A 23,212-nucleotide genomic window follows, 5' to 3' on the forward strand; every position below is an offset into this window, starting at 1 on the left:
TTAAAAGAAGAAAAATTCAACCAAAACTGCTAGATCAATATTTCATGTATTTAATCGCATGTGGATGATGTGCCCCACTGTCCTCTTAGGCAGACTCAGTAGGCTTCTCCCAAAGTAGTTCTGTGTACAGCATAGAAACAGGTTTTGATCAGTGAAATAATTGTGATCATGCTACCTTAGGGTATTTGTTTAAATCACTAGGGACTAAAGGCACTTAGCTTCACTAAACCAGTAAATACTGTCAATGCCAGTCTTGTACAAAAAGGGTTTATTGAAAAGTGCAAGTTTTCACAGACCAACATCAGAAGCACAGTCCATGTACACTTAACATTTCAGCAAGACATAAAAATTGGAATACAATCAAATATATTAAAATAGTTTCAATTACCAGCATTGAAACAGTTTTCAGTACTAGTGCAAAAAAAGGCAACTGAAACAAACTGTGGACAGCAGATAAGAAGTGTTTTCCCCCGCTTAAAAAAAGACAACTGGAGCCAGCCTCTGCTCTCCTAATGCAGAAGAGTGCTTCAGTTCTTCACACTGTAGACAGATGTTTCCTTTTACATTCAAAACAAGAACATAATAAATCAATGGCACAAAACAAACCTACACACCCTTTTAGCTTTTAAAGCTCTTAAACTGAAAACCACAGACCCAGCAAATTGGATACCAGAAGTCCACTGCCAGCTGAAAGCCTTTTACAGTCCTTTGGCATAATTTCAGTGCATTGCATTTTTGCTGTTTGCTGCTACTGCATGCTTGGTTTTGCATGTTCACTCCGTGACTGGCAGCTCATTCCATTTGTTCTGAGACTGTATTGATTTAGCTTTGCATTCTCAAGCTTTGGTTTCAGTTCTAAGGGTTTTTCAAAGAAGTTAACTAATGATTGTTCGGTCAAGAGGGAGGCTAGAATATGTTCAAAAGAGACAGTCCAGTCCCCTTCAGTCACAGGTGAAGGTTGAGAGTCATTGTGAGGGGTCTTCACAGTGTCAGTAAAAACAGCATCCTGGTCTGAAGCAGAGGCCTCGGGCTGCAAGTCCTCGGTGAACTCATCTGATCCGCTCCCCAAGCTGATGCTCCTTTGTCCTACTTCTCCAATCTGAAGTAACAGTGTGGTCACAGTGGCAATGGCTTGGTACAAATCGTTCTCCTCTGGATCTTCATGAAACATGCTATACAACGTTTTGCAGAACTGAATGAACTCCTTCTGTAAAGGATGAAAAATGATCATCAAAGTCCTGAACAGCCACACTAGGGATCACTGCAGGAGTCAGGCAGGGCACAGTCGTGCAAAAGCAGGTGGAATGCTGTGTACATTTATATGTTCTTTTATAACTTCTGCCTGCTTTTTAAAAAGTGGTGCTAGGAAACCCTATGCTGAAATCAAAAAGAGTAGAGGGCAGTGAAGTACTTTGGCACCCTGATGAAGGAAATCGGGACCTGCCAAATGATCTATGGGCAAGTGAGAGACAAGGCAAGGGAAAATCCCTTATTGGTGGCTGCTACACAGAATGGGTTACAACCAAAGTAGCCAGCCACAGGCCTGCAGGCAAACTTCCTAGCTCTTCTAAAACAAGTCAGAGATTTTCCCTGCCCAGCTCCTTTCTGTCTCACACATTTTAGGTGGTTATCAGGCTACAGAGGATGTCTCCACATATCCTGTTAGGAGAGTTGTGAGCCTTCAGTGAAATTATGCCTTTATGAGATTGTGAACCCCTGCAAAGCTGACAGGCTAGGGTACATGCCACCCGTTTAAAACTTCAATTAGCAACACAAGCACAGAAGGGATTCTGGGGGCAGTCCCATCTTTCTTTGCATGTCTGTACATTTGTTTTATTAGTATGGGGCCCTTTACCCTCCAGTAGCTTTCTTTATGCCATTAGGAAACAGATGTAAGACTGGCAGCCTTCAGCTGTCTTCCTGCAGTTCTAGTCAGCGTTTGGCTAAGATAGGGCAAGTTCCAGGTGTGCCAGACTTAAGCTACTGCTTTGGTGCAGAGGAGGTATGGGAAAACAACAAAAACGTGCATTCTTGGGAATTCTTTGGCTTAGGAGGCCTTTTTCCAACGTGGATAAGCCTATTTGCTTGAATATTCTGCTACAGGTGAGGGTGAGTCTGAAATTCCATTCACCAGCCAGTCTGAGCAGAGGGAACTGCTAGGAAGGTAGTTTTTTGAAAGTAAAAGTTTTCAAGCACCTGCTCCCTAGATCAGAGTAGCCCAATCATCAATGCCAGAAGGACTGAATCCCAGTTCAGGCTGAAGTTATACTTCAAGAGAGAGCCAAACTGTTGAATTCAGTAATTTCATTTTTAGTACGCTTCTTGAAAAACAGAGCACAGCCTCTAAGGTACATACCTGACTCATTTTTGGCAATTCCTTTTCAGTTCTAGTATCTTTTTCTTTGGCTAGATCCTTCAGCATCTGCTTCAATTGCTTTTGGTAATCTACTGCATCACCTTTTTTAGAGCAGATATAAAAAGGGTAATTAATTTTCAAGTCACTGTAGTAAATTTACATTTCAAAATGAACCCCACAGAGCAGAGATAACATGGTAGGGATCACAAGTGGAAAGTTGGTTATCTCATGCACTCACATTAAGAGAACTTCTCTGAACATACCGTTTGATTTTCCAATGACCAGTGGTCTTGATGTTGACAGCAAAGGATTCTTTAACGGTGACTGGCTCTCTCGTTCATTTTCTGTGAGAGCTATTCAAGAAATATGACAAATTTGATCCTTTGAATTCGGTATGATGGTTATTTTTCTAAAATGTACATACTTGAAGAAAGCAAAGTAATTGTGCAAAGATGTTTTGCAAATGTTTTCAGGTACTTCATTAAATAATACTGTAAAATCATGTTCCTGTAAGACTGGTGCTGCAGTTGGAAGCTTGCCAAGAACTGCACATTTAATTAAAAACTTTGCACAGGGAAAATACCACAGAATTTTGTCACCTAATCAAAACTGGATCAAGCTATACAAGGAGATTACTTTACGTGGAGTACAAGCCATTCAAAAATGTTACTTCAGTTTGTATTTTGTCTGGAAGTAACCCACATAATTGGCTGCAAAATATCTCTGAATGCAACAGATGTGTGAGCTTTGACATTGTAAGTGAAACATTTCATCCAAAAAGGTTCCATGTGTAATTAATGGAGTAATTGTAAAACGCAGTGAGTGTAACTACAAAAGCAAATCCTGTATGCTCCAAGCTGGAAGGAAGCAAGATGGGGTTATTCATTAAGCAGCTTTTTCCCAAAAGCTAGAGATTTTTTGGGGAAACTGAGGTATGCATTTCCTTTCATATTTCTTACCTGGTGGGATATGCAGCTTATATAGTAACTTAATCTTTTCATTCATTTCTCCATTATACATAACATCTGCAAGAAGGATAAAGTACAAGAAGGAAGTGAACCAGAGCATTTACTTCCACAGTTTAAAATAAATCAGGCATGTCTCTGTGCACAAAGGAAAATTGTTTACATGGACAATAAACATATGGCCAGTGTATAACTTTATGTTGTGCCTGTCAATGAGGAACAGCAGGTGACAGCCATCTGTTCTGGTCTTTGTTCTTGTGAAATAGACTGGGAGCACCTCACCCTATAGAGCTTCAGCATCATTTAAAAACACCAAGGAGGATGGCAGGGAATCTAAGAAAGGCTGCTTGCTGCCACAGATTTACAGAAATGTGAGGGGTGAGACAGATAATGTTGGAGACATATTCTTAGCATTTCTCCCCTTCAGCCCTTACTGCTGTTCTATAGGGTAAGCCCAAATGAGGTAACTATTTCACATGTAATATGATTCCCATTTTCAATGACCAATAAAAATTAGATTCTAAACTTTCAAATGCGCTCAAATACTGTGGAGAACTTTAAATTAAAAGTTGTATCCCTCTAAGAATCAAATAAAAAGAGAATACAGGGTGCCTTACTGTTCACATAAAAAAATCTAAAAATCCTAAGTAGAAAGATTACAAAATCACTGATTTTTACTGAAGCTTTGAATTTCATTTTTTTTTCACTTGAGGTCAGACAACAGCTGAGATTTGCCACTTCCCCTTCAGCCAGATTTTGGATAGTTTCACCTATTAAGACAGCTGGTGGCCTCAAGACCAACCCTAGCATAGCCCTCACTCACTCACTGCTGGCCAGATTTTTTTTTGTTCTGCTCACTGCCAACATGCAAGGCAGGCAGCAGTCAGCCTGCCTTAACCTGTGTAAGGTTAAGTCTTCAAAAAGCAGTTTCAAAGAGGTACACTGAGATTTCAGAGGTATACTCAGAGCAATGGTAGAGAGGATTTCCTAGCATTCTGTGCAGACCCAAGTGTAATTCTTCACTCATGCAATATTTTCAACAAAATTACTATTGTCTGAGAAATCAAATATTCTAATACAACATCCAATCATGTCCTCAGTCTGTCTTTTAAATCAAATGGACATTGGATGATTGAAACACAAAAGAATGGGTAAAGGTCACTGATCTGGGTAATTACAAGCCCTAGAAACCATCCCCTCTGCCAGTTAGGTGGCATTTTACCACTCCTGTCTCCCCCACGTGCCACCCCCAGCTCTGCCCTGTGGCCCAGCCCGCAGTGAGTGATACCCAGGCAGCTGGCGAGCCCCTTGAACTCGATGAGGCGGTCCATGTTGTCATCCAGGAGGCGGAAGGTCCTGTGGGCGAGGAGGTCGGTGTGCTCCCCACAGGTCCAGGGCGAGAGCAGGCGGTAGAGGCTGGCGAACTGCTGGGCGTCGATGCGGTACTGCTCGGCGTACGGCCTGCTGGGGTCGTGGCGCTCCGACACCGCGCTCCTGCTTTCCCAGTAGCACCTGATCAAGTGTTCCCTCTAGGAGAAATCGGACACACACGAGAGCGGTTGTTGCAGGGCACGGCAGCAGAGAGAATGACCAGCAGAAAAAGGCATTCACATCAAACTATGCTGCAGCATGCTCAAAATTCACTCTGTGCAAGGTGAGACCAAGACCATTCTTGTGTGAAAAAGCAAATCTTTCATCAGAGCAGCCAGCCACTCTTACAATTTCCAGTGAATAATTAATAAGGGCAGATTCTTGAAAGAAATTAACTGTGGGCTACTGAAACTCTGTTTAACCACATTTGACCTTAGCAGCCAAAGGTACAGAGGGTCACAAAAAATATGGAGCAACCATAGGCTTAATTTGCTCATTTATTCTGTCTCAGACCTCTCCATTTGGATACTGCAGCATTAGTCTTCCGTTAGGGACAGATAAAACAAAGAGTCCCAACAAAGCAAGCTGTCCCTGGGAGATCAAGGGAAATAACAAAAAAAGGAACCACTACCAGAAAATGGAATTAGGGGAAGTTAGTCAAAGATCAAAACCAGCAGTGAGGAGCAGCAGGGAAGCACTGAACAACAAGCCCCAGCAGCATCATCTTACAACCACTCATGGAGGCAGGACACAGCTGCTCTTGGTGACAAAGCTGTGTAATACTAACAATATACCACAGTAATATTCTCAGTATTTATGGCTATGAACAATACACAGAAGAAATGGTCCATTAAGGGAAGTAACTACAGCTTGGACCTCTGTATCAAGTATAGTTGTATAAGCTTAGATGTCACTGTCTCCAACTTCATTCTAAGTTTTATCAAACATCAGCTTGACGGAAAGGAGCTGAAACCGCTTTTAGTTAAAAAAAAAAAAAAAAAAAAAAAATTACCCCCCAAAAGACCTTATTTGAAAATTGGGAACAAATGGCAAGGACACAAGGTTGTGGGGTTTGGGTTTTTTTTCCCCCATGGAGAAGAGAGTCTTCCTTTAAAGAGCATTTAGAGAACAGTATTTAAAAGCACTGCCAATTTCCCAATGAGCACAACTACATAATATTTAATTTATTCTGCATGTGAAAGTTAACAGAACCTAGCTTGTCAGGGACCATTTCCAAGCAGAAACTTAGAAAAAACTCTGGAGCAGTTCTCTGAAGAATCAGTATATTACTGTTCCTCTTTAACAACTGCACAACCATAGAAAGGACAAAACGGCAAGATCCCACCCAGGGAGCATGGCCCTGCCAGAGGACAGGAGGTCAGTGCTGCACTGCCAAGCAACAGCTGGAAGTTATGCCCAAAGAAGCCTCAATGAGGTGCATCCCCTGCTTTTCAGGGAGACCAACCTTGAACAAGTCGTACAATTCCTCTAAATCTTCAGGAAGAATTGAAACATCTGGGATGACAACTCGGAGCTTAAAAAGAAAGAAAATCATGTTAGTGACATCACTGACACGGGCTCACGAGCTGTACTTAGGTGGAAGAGCTGAAAACCACTACTAAAAAAAATCTTTGCGCTGTTTCCCCCTTCTTTAGGTTCACCATTTGGACACATCCATGAAAAGAGAAATCCCTCAAGGGCTATTAGAAACAAAGACAGGAAGTCCCTAAGCTACAGGTCACAGAGGCCGGGGATGCATCATGTGGTGCTGTCTCTCCTCACGCTCTTCCCCAGGCATCTGCCAAAGGCCGGCCACAGTCACAGATAAGGTGCTGGGCTGGACAGTCCTGCAGTTGTTCAGAACTTTAAAGCACCCTAAACTGTAATAATGTACATGGCTGCCAAAGAAAAATCATTGGCATCCCAAGAAAGAGCTTTTTGCAGAGTCAGCAATGATTTTTCAAGACCTGGTGACACCTTTTTAAAAACTAAACCCATGTGTCTCCAGAGGCAATGCTGAGTTACCTCAGTCACATTAACACCCTGCTCACCACGTTCTGCTTGGTTGTATCTTCGTGGCTCTGCAGGACACGGATCCGGTGTTTGTAGCGCATGTGCTCTATCTGTTCCACAGAGTGGTCTCCAAATTTCTGTAAGAGAGGAACAGAAATTTATTATTTGTGTTGTGTTTTATGATACTTGTATTAATTGGAAATACAGCTTTTAAAGTGCAGTGAGACCTTGAAGAAAAGGCATACCCAGTCTCTAATCTAGGTACTCACACTACACCTAGTCTTGTGCATGAGAGCACATCAGTCAAGGAATCTGTAAACATGTGTACTAACTTTCAAAGCACCCAAGCTGAATTAAATCCTCTCCTTTAAAATTCTAACTTAACTGACTAGTAGATACAAAGAATTATTTTACCTCATAGGAGTCATGAATCAGGTTTGCTATTTCAGTCACTGGAAAGGATTCCTGGTCGTCACTGAAGAATGCATGGTGATTACCAATAGGTGGCAGAGGGCTTTCCTCATTTTTGATATGCTCTAAAAACCTGAAGGGAGGAAATATGTCAGAACACAGACCACACTGCACTGTGCTCTTCTCAATTAAAGTAAGCAAATAAGTTTTATTGCTCAGACTTAGAAATAAATTGAGTTTTGGGCAAGCCAGACTTTTCAAAAATGCCCTTGTGATTACTCATCTGAGGAACAGCAAGCCAGCCAAATGACTAAATGCTGCCCAAGGAATAAAACTTCTGTCTCCTTGAAGTCTGGAGCAGGAAGCCCATCAGTCTAGGGAAGGCACGAAGAGCAGCAGTAAATATTGCACACTGACGCAGGCAATGCCAGGAAACTTCACAGGACATCTCGTCCGACGTACAAAGCCATTGTTTAAGGCAAACACTGCGACAGCAGCAGCAGCAGGGTGACACAGGAGAGCCCTGGTGCCTACTGAGCAATGCCTTTGTTTTAGGGCAGAACAGCCTGAGATGAAAGGAGCACTCCTGTGTGGCCCTACCTGCTCAGGATCATCAGGGCCTGCCCATCATCCTTGCTGTTACACAGATCCACAGCGTTGGCTTCCAGTATGGCCAAGCCCAGCTGGAAAATGGCTTTGATGCCATCATAGAAAAAGCAGTCCACAACATTCACAGCACTTTCCAGGGGCATGATGCTGAGGAAAAGGGTAAGGAACCAGGAAAGAGAGATGGAAGCTAGGGCTGTCAGATCCTTCATATGTTCAGCCAGCTCTGGAAGTTGTTCTTTTATAAGCTCTTCAAACACTGACTGGTCTACCTGAGCACCTACAAGTCATAAAGGAAAAGCATTAGTCAGCACTGACACAGGAAAAAATATTTTTGTAAGCTAATCACTGCTGTCAACTGTCAACTGCAAGACTTTCTTGAAATTTAAACTGGCAAGGTACACACACATCTACAGTGAAAAATGCCATTATCCTCCTGCTGTGATCTCAGCCCAGCCCTTGTGTCCATAAACCTTACAACTTTCTGCAAAATGTGTGTTAATGTTCCTAAGTGCCTTCAGGGTGCAATGAAATAGCAATAGCAGCAGCTGTTGGTCTTGGCTACAAAAGCACATAATAATTAAGTGCTAGCAAAAGCAATCTTAAAGCATTTTACTGCTCCACTTAGGATGTATGTAGTAAAAATAAAGACAGTACACAGTCCTTTCTGATGTATGTACTCAAGCAAGTGGGCAGCAAAGATTTTGCTCTGAGAAAATGTAGGCTGGAATTCCAGATATGCCTACACACACCAAGCAGGAAAAATAATATTTACATGAAAGCATAGGCACAGATACAAGTATATACTTACAAGCATATATATCTACACATTAAGAAGAATAGACTTCCGCAATGCCCAGATAAATGACTTCCTAACTGTCCCAACCAGTCTTTCCAAAAGGAGCAGATCTGGGCTCTGAGTTTAGCTACTAGTTCAGTTCTGCTTTGTCAGCAGCTGTTACAATTAAGTGGACTGTGTCTACAAACCAAATTTCCCACATCAGGGCTTTGCCCAAAGACACTGCAAGTTAAAAATATTCCTGAATACAAAATGAAGTTAGCTTTTCAATTATTTTGTTGTTCTTTTCAAGTTATTAATTTCTTTCTTATAGTCCATATTCTGCTAATATTAGGACACAATTTTAATTGCTGAAACATATATAACCCTAGCACTCAAAACTTCTGTTGTTAAAAAGCAGAATATAACCTGGGTGATTTGTGGCAGAGAGCCAGCATCTTTTGGCTTTGCATCCAAATCACAGGGAAAAAAAATACCTACGACATTTCTCTGTATTAGAACCTTTCATATCAGTCCACAAAGAGCTTCTGCTGGTGACTGAACAAACATTACAGCACCACAAATAAAAAATAAAAGCTGATGGACATGCAAAAAGCTTTTGAGAAACACATCAAGCATGATGCTTTGAAGAAAAAGCTTCCCGTAAGATTGAAGAAAAGGAGAAAGGCTGGAGGCACTCAACAAAGGGCAATTTTTGTTTGTTTTTTTTAAATAAGCTTAATGCAAACAATTTAACAGCCATAGTTAACACAGACCCAAAAAACCAGAGCTGGATTTAGAGATATTTGAAGGAAGTCAGAGACAAATAGGCAAGACATACATAAATATATCATTCCAAACTTAGAGACAGCACTATCAAAACCAGAGCATTAAAAGGAACATGAACACCGTCCAGATCTTTCACAGATCTGTCCAGATCTTTCACAGATCTTCTTGTAGTAAGTGCTGCCACTGTAGATGAAAGCCAAGCAGACACATTAAAATTGACTTTTCTGTCTATTTTTTCATCAGGCTCCCAGAAAACATGAAATCTGAGCAAATGAGCATGAGACCATAATGAGGTAGGAAAACACCAGGGCATGCATTTGAAAAATGATGACTTTAGATGCAAGATAAATGACGTCTTGAGGACTGAAAAGGCAAATCAGAGAAATGAAATAAGGTTTTCAGTGTTTCAATAATTATAGTGTCAAATTGATGACAGTCTAACAGGTAAAGTGGGGTAAGATGCCCTGCTGGTTTATGCAGGGGATGGAAAAGTCATGGTAACTGAGAATAGGATATGCCTGACCCTTGCCACCACTCTCGACCCATATACAACTTTTTTCTATCTTGCACCTATCTGCCTATAATTTCCTCTATGCATTGCAGAGAGGAGAAGCACAGAGGGAATTCCTGAAGGAGAAGCCCTGCCTGCAGGCTTTTCCCATTTGCAAGCAGTGAAATAATGAAAAAGCTTGTGAAAGGGGTCAGAGCTGGCAAGGCTGAAGGAGGAAGATGAAAGTAAGAAGGCTGAGTAGGACTGAATTGCCTATGTTTTGAAAGCAAAAATTCTGACTAACTAAGCACACACATAAATAGAAGACTTTGAAAGTCATAAAGAAAAGGTCCGAGACAAAAGGATGCTAAGAAGGCCTGTTATAACCAAGGTCATTAATTTGGTAGCTGTTTGGACTGCAGAGATTACTGGCTGACACTGCAGAGGAAAAAGCACAGTGACAGGTAGCAAGGTCAGAGATCACCAAAGTTATTGACAGATCAAAATTTGGACAAACAGTATTGGCAGAGTGCACAAAGAGGAAAAGTTTGGTCTTGGAAGTGTTATGCAGGAAGAAACAATACAAAGTTTAGACAAAAGCTAGTTGCAAATCAAAAAAGAAGGTCGACTGAAATACAGAGCCAAGAACACTAACTCCAGCAACAGGAACCAGAGGAGGGGCAGGGTGGAGAAGATCACTCGCATCGATTTGGGCACATTAAGTTCCAGGGTAAAGCAGAGCTGCAGAAATAAGCAGTCAGTGAAGCAACTATGCTGCAAAACTGCACCAGTGCCACTCAGCCAGGGAGAGCAGGGCAAAACTGAATTCCTGGCTCTTCACACTGTGGTGAGCCATGGCAGTAGAAGGACACAGAACTATTTCCTTAGGATAAAGAGGGCCAGAAAATGGAGAGAGAGGACAACCAAAACTTTCAGCACTTAACCAATGCATGCTGTAGCCATGGCAAGTGACAGGTAAGATATAAAGCACAAATCAAGAACAACTCAAGGCAGGGATATGGCTGGCCAGGTGACACAACTCAGGTAAGCAGCAGAGAATGCTACTTAAGCAAGCATCAGAAAGTTATGAGTAATCCAAAGCAGGCTGTTGATATCCAGAAATGCTTGAGTAGTGATAAAGCTGTTTCTGCTTCAATCAAGGAAGGAGATGGACAAACATGGAAGTCAGTTATCAAAATAGCAGTTTAAAGTCATGTCTGTAGACAAGAAGAAAAATTCTGACAAGTGGGACAGTTACAATGGCTAGCATTAGCTAGCAGAAAATACCAATGGCATTCAAAGCACCACAAAACATGCTAAGCATCCAGCTAAAGTTTGGAATAACTCGGCTTTCTTCTTGCCAGTTCAGTGACAAGACAGAAACTGAGCAGTGACACAGTGTCTGGAAGGAGGTATGACAACCCCATCCTTCAAGGAAAAGACTGGAAATCTCAAATATCTCCTTCTACTCCACAGGCAGCACAAGAGTGCCCAGACCATTTCTAGCTCCCAGAACCACTACTGCCAGGGATTTGTTCCTATCCTCACTTCCTCACACGTGACTCTGGTCTTTCTCTTTGCCACAGCAAGAGTGTAACAGCAGATGCTGCAGCTGCAGCCTAAGGTTAGCATTAAAAAGGGAAAAGCTGTCAAACATTTCTGTAAGGGAAGCGACTGCAAAGAACAAACACTGCTTAGCCCCTCTCCTTCTGTGCATTAGGCAGGCTGCACAACGATCTTAAAAATAAGGGCACTATACAGGGGACACAGCACACACAGTGTGTGGCAGAGGGACTTGTATCAGCTCTCATTACAATGGGCTAGTGTAGATGCAAGCCTGCATTGCTCCAGCAGCCAGGCAATTCAGACAGTTCAGATCACAAAGCAGATCTTTCCTACTTTCATCTTAAACAGCCTGAGTCTCTAATACTGCACACTCCTAGCCAAGACCAACAAGCTCTTCTATTTATGGAACAGCCAGAAGTGTCACCACCTTCTGACCAACAGGAAAGAAAAAAAAAAAAACTGTGAAGTTGACCATATACTTAGAGATTGTGCTGCTCAAACCCTTCAGACCAAAACCAACCCTGACTGGAATCTGAGCAGCACACCACACAAGTGGATGGAGCACCTCATCCATGGGGGCTGGACCCAGCTGACTCTGAGCATTTCCCCCACCCCTGTGCCATATGGCTGCCCCTTCCCAGTCTGCAAGACAAAGAACACGAGCTCACCTATCACTCGGTGGTTGAAGTAATCGGGCAGCATCCGCTCACACACAGCAACCAGCAGCCAAAAGGCTTCTTCCTCTTTGGCATACAGCAGCAACACGGAGGTCAAAATATTCATAGACTTACAAGGGCAAAGAAGAAAATTGGATTTGTTAGTGACAGCAAATCCTACTGACAAAAGCTCAATTGTGGCTATTTTTATAGAAAGAAAAGTAGCCTAACAGGATGTAAAGAACTAAGAAAAAAAAAAAAAAAGCAAGAAAAAGAGAGAATAGACAGCAAATACGTAATTGCAACCCACAGGCATAGCAAGTTTTCCAAGCTTATGTATACTGCTTTTCATAAGAGCAATAGGAAACAATGGAGAAAAGCACAGTACTGCATTTGCCAAGATACAAAGCAGATAACTGATAGTCCAAGATGTTTTGGGGCTACTTTCATTGCTCCCTATTCCAGTCTCAGGACCACTCTGATGTTAATCAGAATTCAGGGAGCTGACCAGATAGACAAACTACTTTCATCATTTATCATCAGTTTTGGAAGAAAGTGGCAGAAAGGTTCATTAAGCCTCTGCCCCAGTGCACTACATAAAATCTCATCTGTGCAGGCCAATTCGCCCTGCACTGCTTCCAAGTATTGTCCAAGAAATGCACTTTTCAACAAACAGAAGCAGCAGAAACAATTTTTCCCCTTCTGTAACTATAAATGCAGTTTACAAAATGCTGAAGGAATATCATTGGTAGAACAGAGTCTTTTGGTGAGACTATGTAGTTGTTTTCCAAGGAAAAATGACATTTAATATCTAAAATGACGTACTTTTCCAACTGAAAGGTCTTAATTTATAAAAAGCACCATTAAAAGCACTCTCAAGAGAACAACAGAGAGTGGGAAGAAGGGGAAGAAAAAGCAGGGAGTTTCTCACCTGGCAGTATCCTATTTTGGGGTTCCTGTGCGCGTATGCCGTGAGCACCCTCCTGAGGGCAGCGATGCCGGTCTCGCTCTGGAAGGCCGGGTGCTCGGGCAGCGAGCGGTGCAGGTCACGCTCGATCTCCTCCGTTGCCATGCAGCACTTGCCCATGGATGCCTCCACCAAATGTATGTAGTACCCAGGATGTGAGGCGAGATCCGTCTGTGCGTCTGAAGGCAGAAGGAAGGGAGAAAGACGAAGAGGGGGACGGATAAGGACGATGCTAAACCTAAGTGTTGTGGGAATTACTGATCAAACGGGTGTCAGCAAGGTGGTTTTCCCCAAGGTCTGTGAATATCCAGACCTAAAAGACACGTCCTTGCAGAATACACATCTTGAAAACGTAGTAAAGCTTACATGACACAACATCATCCAAAACACCTTGATTGAGCAAAAGATGTCTCCAGCAGAAAGTATTGGTTTGGGTTGAAAGTATTGGTTAAAGATCATCTCATTCCAACCCCCTTGCTGTGGGCAGGGACACCTTTCACAAGACCAGGTTGCTCAAAGCCTCATTCAGCCTGGCCTTGAACACTTCCAGGGATAGAGCATTCAGAGCTTTTCTGGGCAACCCCTTCCAAGTGTCTCACCACCCTCCCATATTACTGGGAGAAATGTACTCAGCACTGTTCACATCCTTCAAGGAGGAAAAGCTCCACATTTACAAATGTCTGAATATGCCATATATTGGATTACGAACTAAACTTGAGATCACACTGTAGGCACATTCTGGCTCTGCCATATTTGTCAATGAAATGAGCTGTTTTTTCCATCTCCAGTTTCTGTAAGCCCTGCCAACATTCAATGAGAAGCAGGAGCAGGTCTGCCAACTTTTAGATTGTCATTATTTTGCAATAATCTGATTTGTCTAGGGCTAATTCAGTATTTACACTACAATCTAATTGCTGCTTGAAGATGAATGTTGTTTTATGAAAACATTATGCTAATTTTACATAGATTACAAAGATGTTACTTTGATTCTTCTGTACATCATATGATGTCATCCTGAGATAAAACTTCTACAGATCTACCTGGGAATGTCCTTGCATATATTAGTTCAGTTCAGATCATGTCTTCTTTTCCTTAAGCAGTATCACAGGTTCCATGTAAAGGACATTTAATTGCCCGTGAGAGATTTCTTGCCTAAATGTTTTGCCATGTCCAGAATCAGATGATGCCTACAGCGAACATTTACATTTCTAAGCATGCCCACCTGAGAAAAGCAGCCAGAGTTTGCCTCTTAAGGATTCAGGAATTCCCATAGCAACAAGTTTTCTGATCTTCTCTGTGCGAAACATGCACACAGTTCTGCCATACTCTACAAAATGGTCATCCCACAGGCTCTCTTTGATTTGCTCTCTAGACTAGAAACGAGAAAATATATTTTTTAAAAAAGCATCATGCGCATGTGAGACTTGGTAAACAAAAGCATTTCACATATTAGAAATTCCACAAGGTATTCCATAACCAATGGAAATGGGAAGTCTGCTCTAGGGACTTTGACTTTCCCCACTTTGCAGATCTAATTCACCACACAGGGATAAAAATTATAAATATTCACCAGAATGAAATGGGGGGAGGGAAAATAAAAAAAATCCATCCAAATAAAAAAGCTGTTATCCTGTATCTAATTTCTCCAGCCAATACAGAATGCATTTTACTAAAAACACCTATCCTGACTGAATATAACCCCAGCTTTTCAAAAAACAAAACCTAAAACTCCTACAGCACTCCCCAAATGTTACATACCTTTCCAAAATCAAGGCCTGGCACTCCTGACTGATGAAAGTCTGACCTTAGTGCTTCTGCATTGAGCAAGTAATTGTTCTCCTTTTCACGTTCTCTTCTCTCTTTCCCTGGTGAAGCCTCTGTTCCCAGACATGCAGGTTCATCGTCCCCCAGCGTGCACACGGATCCAAGGCCAATGCTGTTCTGCAATGCCAAATCAAAATGGTAGTGACTGAAAAGACTAAGAACTACATCCTCAACTGTCCTCAAGACAGAGCTGCCTTACCCTTTGCCTTTTGCATCAAAACCTTTAACACCTTTCAGGAGAAAAGGTCTTACTCAAGACTTTATACAAATTGTCATGCATTTGCATGTCAGAAAAAAGGCTGTTACTTTAAAACAGAAGTTGTTAGCCAATTCTAAGTGTTCTTGATGACAAGCTACCCAGCAGTCATCTACTGTTACGATTTGAAAGACAAAATCACAGAACAGTTTAGGTTGGAGAGGACTATCGTTTTCAATCCCCTGCTCAAAGCAGGAGCTCTCAGCCCTGGTTGCTGGACTGTCTGTCCAGTCAAATTGAGTAGCTCCAAGGAAGCAGAGTGCACTGCTGCTCTGGACAGCCTGGTCCAGTTCTGCCTAACCATGAGGGGAAAGCTCTCTTTTTATTTATTCAGATTTTTCCTTGCTAAATCTTGAAGCTGTGGCTGCTTGTCTTTCAACTGGTATATTGAAAAAGAGTTTGCCTTTATCTTCCAACTTGCCACTATTTGGCAGAAGACTGGCTGAGGAAGCCCTCCTCCCTCCACCTCTCCTTAGGAAGGATGTCCTCCAGACCCTGACCATCTTATAGCCCTCCACTAGACTTACTCCAAATTATCAATGCTTTTCATGTGTAATTGGGCATAGTCAAACCTGGACACAGTACTCCTGATCAGCCTCATAAGTGCTGAATAAAAGGGAATAGTAACATTCCATCAACATTCCATTGGTTACAATCCTGCTAGTGCAACCTGATATGGGGGTTGTCCCTCTATATTGTAAGAGCACACAGCTGACTTACAGGCTGGACTTGTTCATGACTCCTCCACCTTTTCCATACAGCTGTTCTCCAACCAGTCAGTCTCCAGCCTCTCCTGTAACAATGGCTTATTTTGCCAGGTTTCACATTTGCCTTTGTTGAACTTCAAGAGGTCTCTATCAGCTCATTCCTCCAAACTGTTGAGGTCTCTGTGAAGGGCAACCCAACTGCCCATCACAGTCCCTGCTCTCCCCAGCATGTCAATGACAAATATGCTGTGAGTGTCCTCTACCCCACCAGCCAGGTCTGTAAAGGTGGCATCAGACGGGCATTGGCTCAAGATCAATTTGGGGGCCTCCCAAAGAAGGCAGGCCAGTGGAATAATGGATAAACATATTGAATTAGTAATAAAATAAAAGTTCAGTACCTGATTTTGCAAGTTGTTGCAGTGCAATGGGTTGCCGGAGTTCACCTCTTTAAACCTCTGGAGCAGGTTCTCCACCAAAGTATCCCGGTCCTTCAGCTCAATGAACTGAAAGGCTGTCTTACTCCTTATGCTAACAATGATGGGATTAGGCAGAAGGCTTGTATCCTCCATCTTCTCTATACTGATTACCTTTTCCAGAGACATTACAGAAAATACGTTAGCCACCACATCCACAAAATCATATTCATATTTTCTACGTGTACCAAAACACAGCATTTCATATGCATGCTTTAAATGGGGTTATTCATATTAGAGTTCCTTGATCAAATATATCCTACTCCCTGAAGCTTATGGTCTCTTTAAAAGCTCAAAGCAAATGCCAAAAAGTATCCTAGATGCCTTTTTTTTTTCCCTAAATTACTTTGCATCCCACTTCTAAACAGCAGACAGAGGGAAAAGATAAGAAAGGAATGTATGATTTAAAAAATTATTTAAAGAAGGATCAACTTGATCAAATTCTGGGTATGGAGGAGGAAATTTACTTTCCCACCTCTGAAGGTAGGGAAAAACAGTTGTTTTGTTAATTTTCATTAAGTATATAATACTGTTCTCATATTGTTTTTTGTTTCTGCAACAGTGGAAGGTAAGTTGCTACAGGTACAATATGATTTAGATGTTACTCTATTATTAGTCCAAAATGAAAGGAAAGCTTTAATTAAGAGATCATAACAGCCTTGTATTCACAGCAGATAAGGCAGGTGTGTTAGCTGACAGCTTCCTTCTCCTGTTCTGCTCCCACCACCTTCCCTTGCACTCTCCCTCCATTTAATCTCGTCTATTGATTTCATGGAAATTTGTCTGCCCATCACTGCATGTATAACGTCTCCTCTTTCTCTCTGCCCTACAGCCTGGCAAAGTACCCACATGTTTCTTAAAGGCTGTCTATGGAGGGAGAGCTCAACACCTGTGTTGATCCCAGGCAAAGATGCTTTTGCATTGCTGGAATGGGTCCAAGCCAGTCTCCATCAACATCAAGCTGGATGTATGTGTTTGTGGAGCTGGGAGGGAGCCCTGTCCACTCTTCCCCAGGTCTTAGGCCAAGCAGACTCTGTTTTTGCAGTGTTCTGTCCTGCTGCATTACCTGTCTATACTTCACTTTGAGGATAGTTTTGAATCACCCATATTTTCAGGAGCTCAGGCGCTAATGAGTCCCAGAACAAGCTGTACAACAATCCTGTAGGCAGGATACACACAAGCATCCTGCTCTTTTTCATCAAACAATACTTTGTAGGTAAGTCAAGTGGCAGCAGAGGCTTAGGGTAGAAAAAGGCAGGTAGGGACCCAAAATTAACCTACCTCTCTAAGTGGGATGATAACAGTGCAGCAGCCGTTTTCTTTACTGGCAAAACAGATATAACTGTCTGAAGTATACATTGTCCCCGCTGTGTGACAGCGACTGAATGGCGTCCAGAGAGAGCAGTCCACAACCTCGTGCAACTTCTCCTTCCTGGGCAATCTGAAGAAGGCCCGAAAGAATTCATTCTGTGCTCTGGCTTCAAGGTCCCTTAAGAAAAAGTAGCAAGAACGAATCACAAAATCCCCAGCCAGGACATGCAGTGTGAGGTTAACTTTCCTTGTTGGCCTCACCAAAAGCAAGGAACACAGAATAAAACCACCATCACAGCAATCTTCAGTGCCTATGTGAACAGAGCACTATATAAGCAACTTTGAAATGTGTTAAAAAGAAAACTTATCAATAACTGCTTGTTTAACAAATAAGGTCAAAAGCAACTAGTATAATAACTAGTAAGGGAAAGGACACTAATTTGAATCAGCTGTTTGGCTGGTTTGGGTTTTTTTACATTTCTTACCCATGCATTTTCTATGGTTGCTGTATGACTTTACAGACTCCAGGAGTTACAAATTCCCGTGCCCAGGAGATAACTAAATCTTTCATCTGATGAACATATATTAGCCTAATGTTCCTTGTTTCCCTTCACAGTAGCATTACCAACATCACCCCAGGGACTTGCACCTGCACCCAAAAGTAATGCCTTTGCTCAATGACTACCTCCAAAGTGGTCAGTAATAGAAGTCTTAATGATGGTGGCATTTAAATGATGGAATCCCTAATTTGCAGAGACATCAGCCTCAGAGAGCCCTCAGAACAGTTTCAAAATGCAGAACAGTTTCATGTCATTTACAGACTCAGCTGGGAATAAGAGCACCAGCCACACTCAGTTTGGACTTGGCCTCATTCCAGCCACCCATCCACATTTATGTGAAAAGTTCAAATAAATGAAACTTTCATTACTGAGCCATGGTTATACAGACTTGGCTTTGGGGACTTATTTTTCTTCTCCTTTCTTAATAAAGAAGCCTGCAGTAATTTAGAGAACTATGCAATTACATTATAAACAGGCCATGGCTATTAGCTCACCAACAGCAGCTCCAAAAACATTAGGGCTTAAATTCTATAATTTTCCTTACTACAAGTAAATTTTTCCTAGCATGATTCACCACAGGGAAAAAAAATTATTTTGTGCCACTGAAAGAATTTAAAGCGTGGGCTGAAGCACAACAGGGAGTGGTACCTTGGTGCTGTGAATCCCCTCTCCACTCCTTCCTTTACCCACCTCTTCTGCAGACACCTTCCCTCTACCCCAGCCCTGTTCCCTGTTAAAATGTAAGTTGAGACAAATGAATCCACTGCCTCTATAAGTAAATAAATTGTTTGTTTGGGTTTTGGGTTTTCTAGTTTAGTTTAATCCATAGAAAAAGATGTAGCCATGTGGAACAGGGAGGAAGACAATCCAGAACAAACTGAGACCTGAGAAGGGAGGATCTCTGTCTGCAAGCAACAGAAAAGACAGAATGGGCTCAACCAGCATTCAGCTTCTGTTTCCTTCTAAAGCAATATCTTCCTTAATAATATTATCCAAAGAAAGCAGACAAATAGTCTCCTGTTTTTTTTCACAGAGAACAAAGAAAAACCCTCTTTGTGAAGAAAGACAAAAAGGTTTCTCCTGAGCTAAAATTCCACAGCGAGAGTAACTCTGATAAGTGCCTGCAGCGATCTACCATTGTGACAAAGCTGGATCAGGATATGCCTCTTAGTTAAGTCACCACTAAAATATTTTCCATTTCTGCACAGCACAGATGAATGCTGCCGATAGCCTCTGCAGTCAGGTCTGGTAGAGCTGTGCTCTCCTGCTATTATGTTGCAAGGTAAGAGCCTCCCAGCATCTACACGGTTGTGAACATTTCTCAACCTTCATGTGAAAAGAGGCTTTATACAGCAGAGTGGGACCTCTGTTGAGGCACATGTCTGTTATTTAAGAGCTGACTGTTTTCTATGCTCCAAAATCTGAAGCTTCCGAGTTTTCAGGATTTTCCTGCATTTCTTGGGGCTGTGGGCTCCACATGCAGGTCTTTCAGACAACAAACCACAGGATTCTAACCTGAAGAAGAATTACATTAATCACATCTGAAACTAAGTAAATTCACCAGCATTGTATCCACTCCCATTCACCCATGGAAGGCTGCCAGTCCCAACATCCCTGGAACTGCCTGTCCCCCCATGACTCACACACAGGCTCACACAGAGACACCACAGAGAACACACCACAGCCAGGGCTGCCCAAGAAACATGTGCTGAAATGGGCCAGCCTGCTTGGAGGAGGGATCGCAGAATGAACAATGGTAGCAGAGAAACAAGATGCTGTCAGCAGCTATCACTGTGGGCTCAAACAAGAGGTTTTATTCCAAAGTTCAACACCAAGAATATATTTCCTGTTAAGCAAGAAAATTCTAGGGTTTAAAGGTTTCACTTCATAAACACAGCCAAACAAAATTAGAGTTTGTTAAAAAAAACCCCAACCCTACAACTCTAAAAAACCCCCAAACAAATGTAGCTTCTGAAACAAGACGGGCAATTGTTTAAATATGATACAACAAAGATGGCTCATGTCACCGAGTTCCACAGCTTCCATTTAGAGTTTCAAAAGACCTCCAAAACCAAACAGAAATGCAATCTTTCTACTTGCACCCCTACTTGTTTGAAAATTTCGACTCTTGCTTAACTATTTCCCAGTCAGTTTGGTTTTTAAGCAAATGCAGCACACTGAGTGATACTTAACTAAAAAAAGAAAAGCTATCATTATGTAAAAATAATGTTTACTGAGTATTTACACAAGCATCAGAAGAATAAAAGATGCAACTGCCTTGTTCCCTACTTTTCAAAAAATTCAGCAATTCCTTCTGAGTGCAGCTCCCAACTTGCATGTTATGGGATCATGGACTGCCTCCAACTCCAGCACTTCAAAGTGAACGGCAAGCCTGAACTGCAACAACTCCTTGTGCATGACCTCCATGTTACCTTCCAAGAGCTTTAAATTAAAGGAAATAACACACACAAGATTAACAAAATGCCTAAAAGCATCAGGATGCTTAAAATGCTGTCCTCACTGTCAAATGTTTTTCTGTGCTTTAAATCCAGCAGAAGCCAACTTGGCAAGACTTTAGCTCTGCTGAGTCACTTGTTGTCTATCTAAAATCTACACAGCCTTGCTGACCTCTTGCTTTAAGAGACAGATTACTAGATTCTTCTTACTGTTGAGACTTCAGAAAGTAAGACACTTTGGAAATAACACATCCAACAATATATGTTTTGTTTTTCAGAAGAATAGCTAAATTCATGTGGCAAGAAAGGCTTTTTATAAGCAAGTCAGGAGATGTTATCTGAGAAGAGCCAACATGGACTTGTCAGGACACATGTAAACAGAACATCATTCTCTTACACAGCAGGAACACTAGACTTGTAGATGAAGGAGTTGAAATGAATGTTTTAGCCAAGATTTATGAAAGTCTTGATATATCCACTCATGTAAACTTGAAGTGGCAAACTGTTGTACCAAGACAATTGTAAAAGAGTACTCCAAAACACAACCCTTCAGGGCTTCCTAATAAATGAGAAGGTTGTATCAAGAGGACCTCCTTGGGAATCTGTCCTAGATTAACTTCTGTTCAATGTCTTCATTAGCAACCTGTATGATGGATCAAGAGCTTGTTACTAAACCTGCACTTGATGCAAGGCTGGTAGAGGCTAATGAACATAACAACAGGATCAGTTTCAGATTTATATTCATAAATTTAAGGGATGTTCTGAGAAAAAAAAAAGCATTACAAATATTTTCAGCTGTGCATCATAAGCTTCACAAATAAGCACAGAGATGACCTCCACCAGGAGCCATCCCTTGGGGTTTCATAGGAACACAAGCTGAACAAGAGCCAACAGCCTCATGCTCACAGGAGGAAAAGGAACACTGGCTGGGCTGCAGAAGTTCATGGCCACCAAGATGCAGCATGGCATTCCCAGAACTGGCAAGGTTTCTGGGGCAATCCTATATCCCACCACTGCATGCCTGCCCCCACATGGCATCAGTGATGAATGTCCAGAGAAGAGTGACCAAAATGGCTGAAATCCACACTGATAAGAAAACCCTGGTGGAAGTAGGGCAGTGCAGCTTAAGAAAAGAAAAAAAAAAAAAAGAAAAGAAAAAAAAAACACAAAAAAAAAAAACCAACCAAAAAACCAGAGAAAGAAGATACACATCAAGCCCCAAACACACAAATTATTGCTCTAAGTGAGCACAAACTGCTCTAAAGAAAGTGAACACCTCTGATCTCTTCAGTAGTACTGGGTAGAACAAGAAGTGAGACTCAAAAAGTGCAGAAGATTCAAGTTAGACCTCAGACTTCTAAGTGACAGAACAGTGAATACTGGTATGGATCCTGATACGCCCATTACTGCAAATCCTAAAAAACACATCAGGCAATCACAAAGAGATAACCCAAAACCTACCTTTTGCTACAGAGGTGCAATAAAAGGAAGTTTTTTCTAGTCACATTCTACTTGTTGCTCAAGGTTTAAAGCAGTCTCAGATTCTGAATAAATAAATGCAGATTGAAGTGACATTTATGACTCAGAATATTTCAAACAGTTTCCATTGAGCTTAGATCAGTGTTAACAACCTTCTTTGCCTTCACATGAAGCAAAGTCATTCTCATTGGTAATTCATAGTTAAACATGAAGAAAAAAACCTGATGTGGTTAGAGCCTGGGAAAACACATCACACTGTTGAAACCCTACTTACACCAGCACTAAAGCTTTTAAATAGTGGGTTCTGCTCTGGAGCATTTCTCACTACATTTGAGAAATGCAATGGGTACTATTACATCCTGAAAGAGATGGAAATTAGAAGTACAAGAAACCTATACCAGAAACTGCTGCAGCCTTCTTTTTAAAAAAGAAAAAATAGCTACAATATGTGTTCCAGTAAAATTATATGACATATACCTGTGTCTGCAAGAAATGGGATTTGTAGGTGCCAAACACATCAGTTTTACTTTGCTTTTTATGGCAATTACCTCCACTGCCATTAATCCCTTCATAATTCATTATTCTGTGCCTAATCATTTCATCAAACAGCACAAAAAATTACATACTGACTTGTTTGACTCTGGCCATGATATAATTTGTGTCATGGGCTGTGGGCCTAATCCCACAGCCTCTCTGAGTCCCATCCTTCCACTGCTCAACAAGATGATGCCAAGAGCCTCGGGAATGGCAAAAGTTTGTGGTTTTCAGACTGTAGAATATAGAGATCATGACAGCACTGAAAAAGTATTTTTTTAAAAATAAAGATATTGAAACAAGCTTCTCACAAAAGAAAGCATAGCAAACAAAAACCATCCACAGTACCTTCCTTAATTTGTCTGAGCTGGAATAGTTCCAATTATGTGTATGTCTGCTTTCATTTTCATATATTAGCATTTGCTTCCAAATCATGTTCAAGAATTAACAATGAAAATTAGAGGGAATGTGTTGAGAAGAAAGTAATTGCTCTTGTAGTACTAAAATGGCTTCAAGAAAAAAAGCAGCGGCCAAAACTTCATACAACAAAAAAGTAAAACATCCCCCCCAAAACACGTTAACACTAAAAACCAGTTTATCCACTATTCAAACTACAGTCTTGCTTAATCACCTTACATCAAAGT

The 23,212-nt window shown here is 41.5% G+C and overlaps 1 protein-coding gene across 1 annotated transcript in view; it reads right to left on the reverse strand.

Moving 5' to 3' along the window:
* Positions 1–251: 251 nt before the first annotated feature.
* The window catches only part of TBC1D8 (TBC1 domain family member 8), a 48,597-nt gene continuing 25,636 nt past the window's right edge, over positions 252–23,212 (reverse strand). Inside the window, exons 6-20 of the mRNA XM_030278519.4 lie at positions 17,510–17,717; positions 16,154–16,342; positions 14,727–14,909; positions 14,191–14,341; positions 12,933–13,147; positions 12,014–12,131; positions 7,717–8,002; positions 7,120–7,249; positions 6,744–6,842; positions 6,158–6,226; positions 4,610–4,850; positions 3,316–3,381; positions 2,620–2,709; positions 2,357–2,457; positions 252–1,207 (exon numbers count right to left, since the gene is read on the reverse strand). Coding sequence (XP_030134379.4) covers positions 749–1,207; positions 2,357–2,457; positions 2,620–2,709; positions 3,316–3,381; positions 4,610–4,850; positions 6,158–6,226; positions 6,744–6,842; positions 7,120–7,249; positions 7,717–8,002; positions 12,014–12,131; positions 12,933–13,147; positions 14,191–14,341; positions 14,727–14,909; positions 16,154–16,342; positions 17,510–17,717 — 2,605 coding nt within the window. The 3' untranslated portion in view covers positions 252–748. The remainder of the gene's footprint in view (positions 1,208–2,356; positions 2,458–2,619; positions 2,710–3,315; positions 3,382–4,609; positions 4,851–6,157; positions 6,227–6,743; positions 6,843–7,119; positions 7,250–7,716; positions 8,003–12,013; positions 12,132–12,932; positions 13,148–14,190; positions 14,342–14,726; positions 14,910–16,153; positions 16,343–17,509; positions 17,718–23,212) is intronic.

The sequence above is a fragment of the Taeniopygia guttata genome, chromosome 1, assembly GCF_048771995.1.
Source record: "Taeniopygia guttata chromosome 1, bTaeGut7.mat, whole genome shotgun sequence".
NCBI classification, from domain to species: Eukaryota; Metazoa; Chordata; class Aves; order Passeriformes; family Estrildidae; genus Taeniopygia; species Taeniopygia guttata.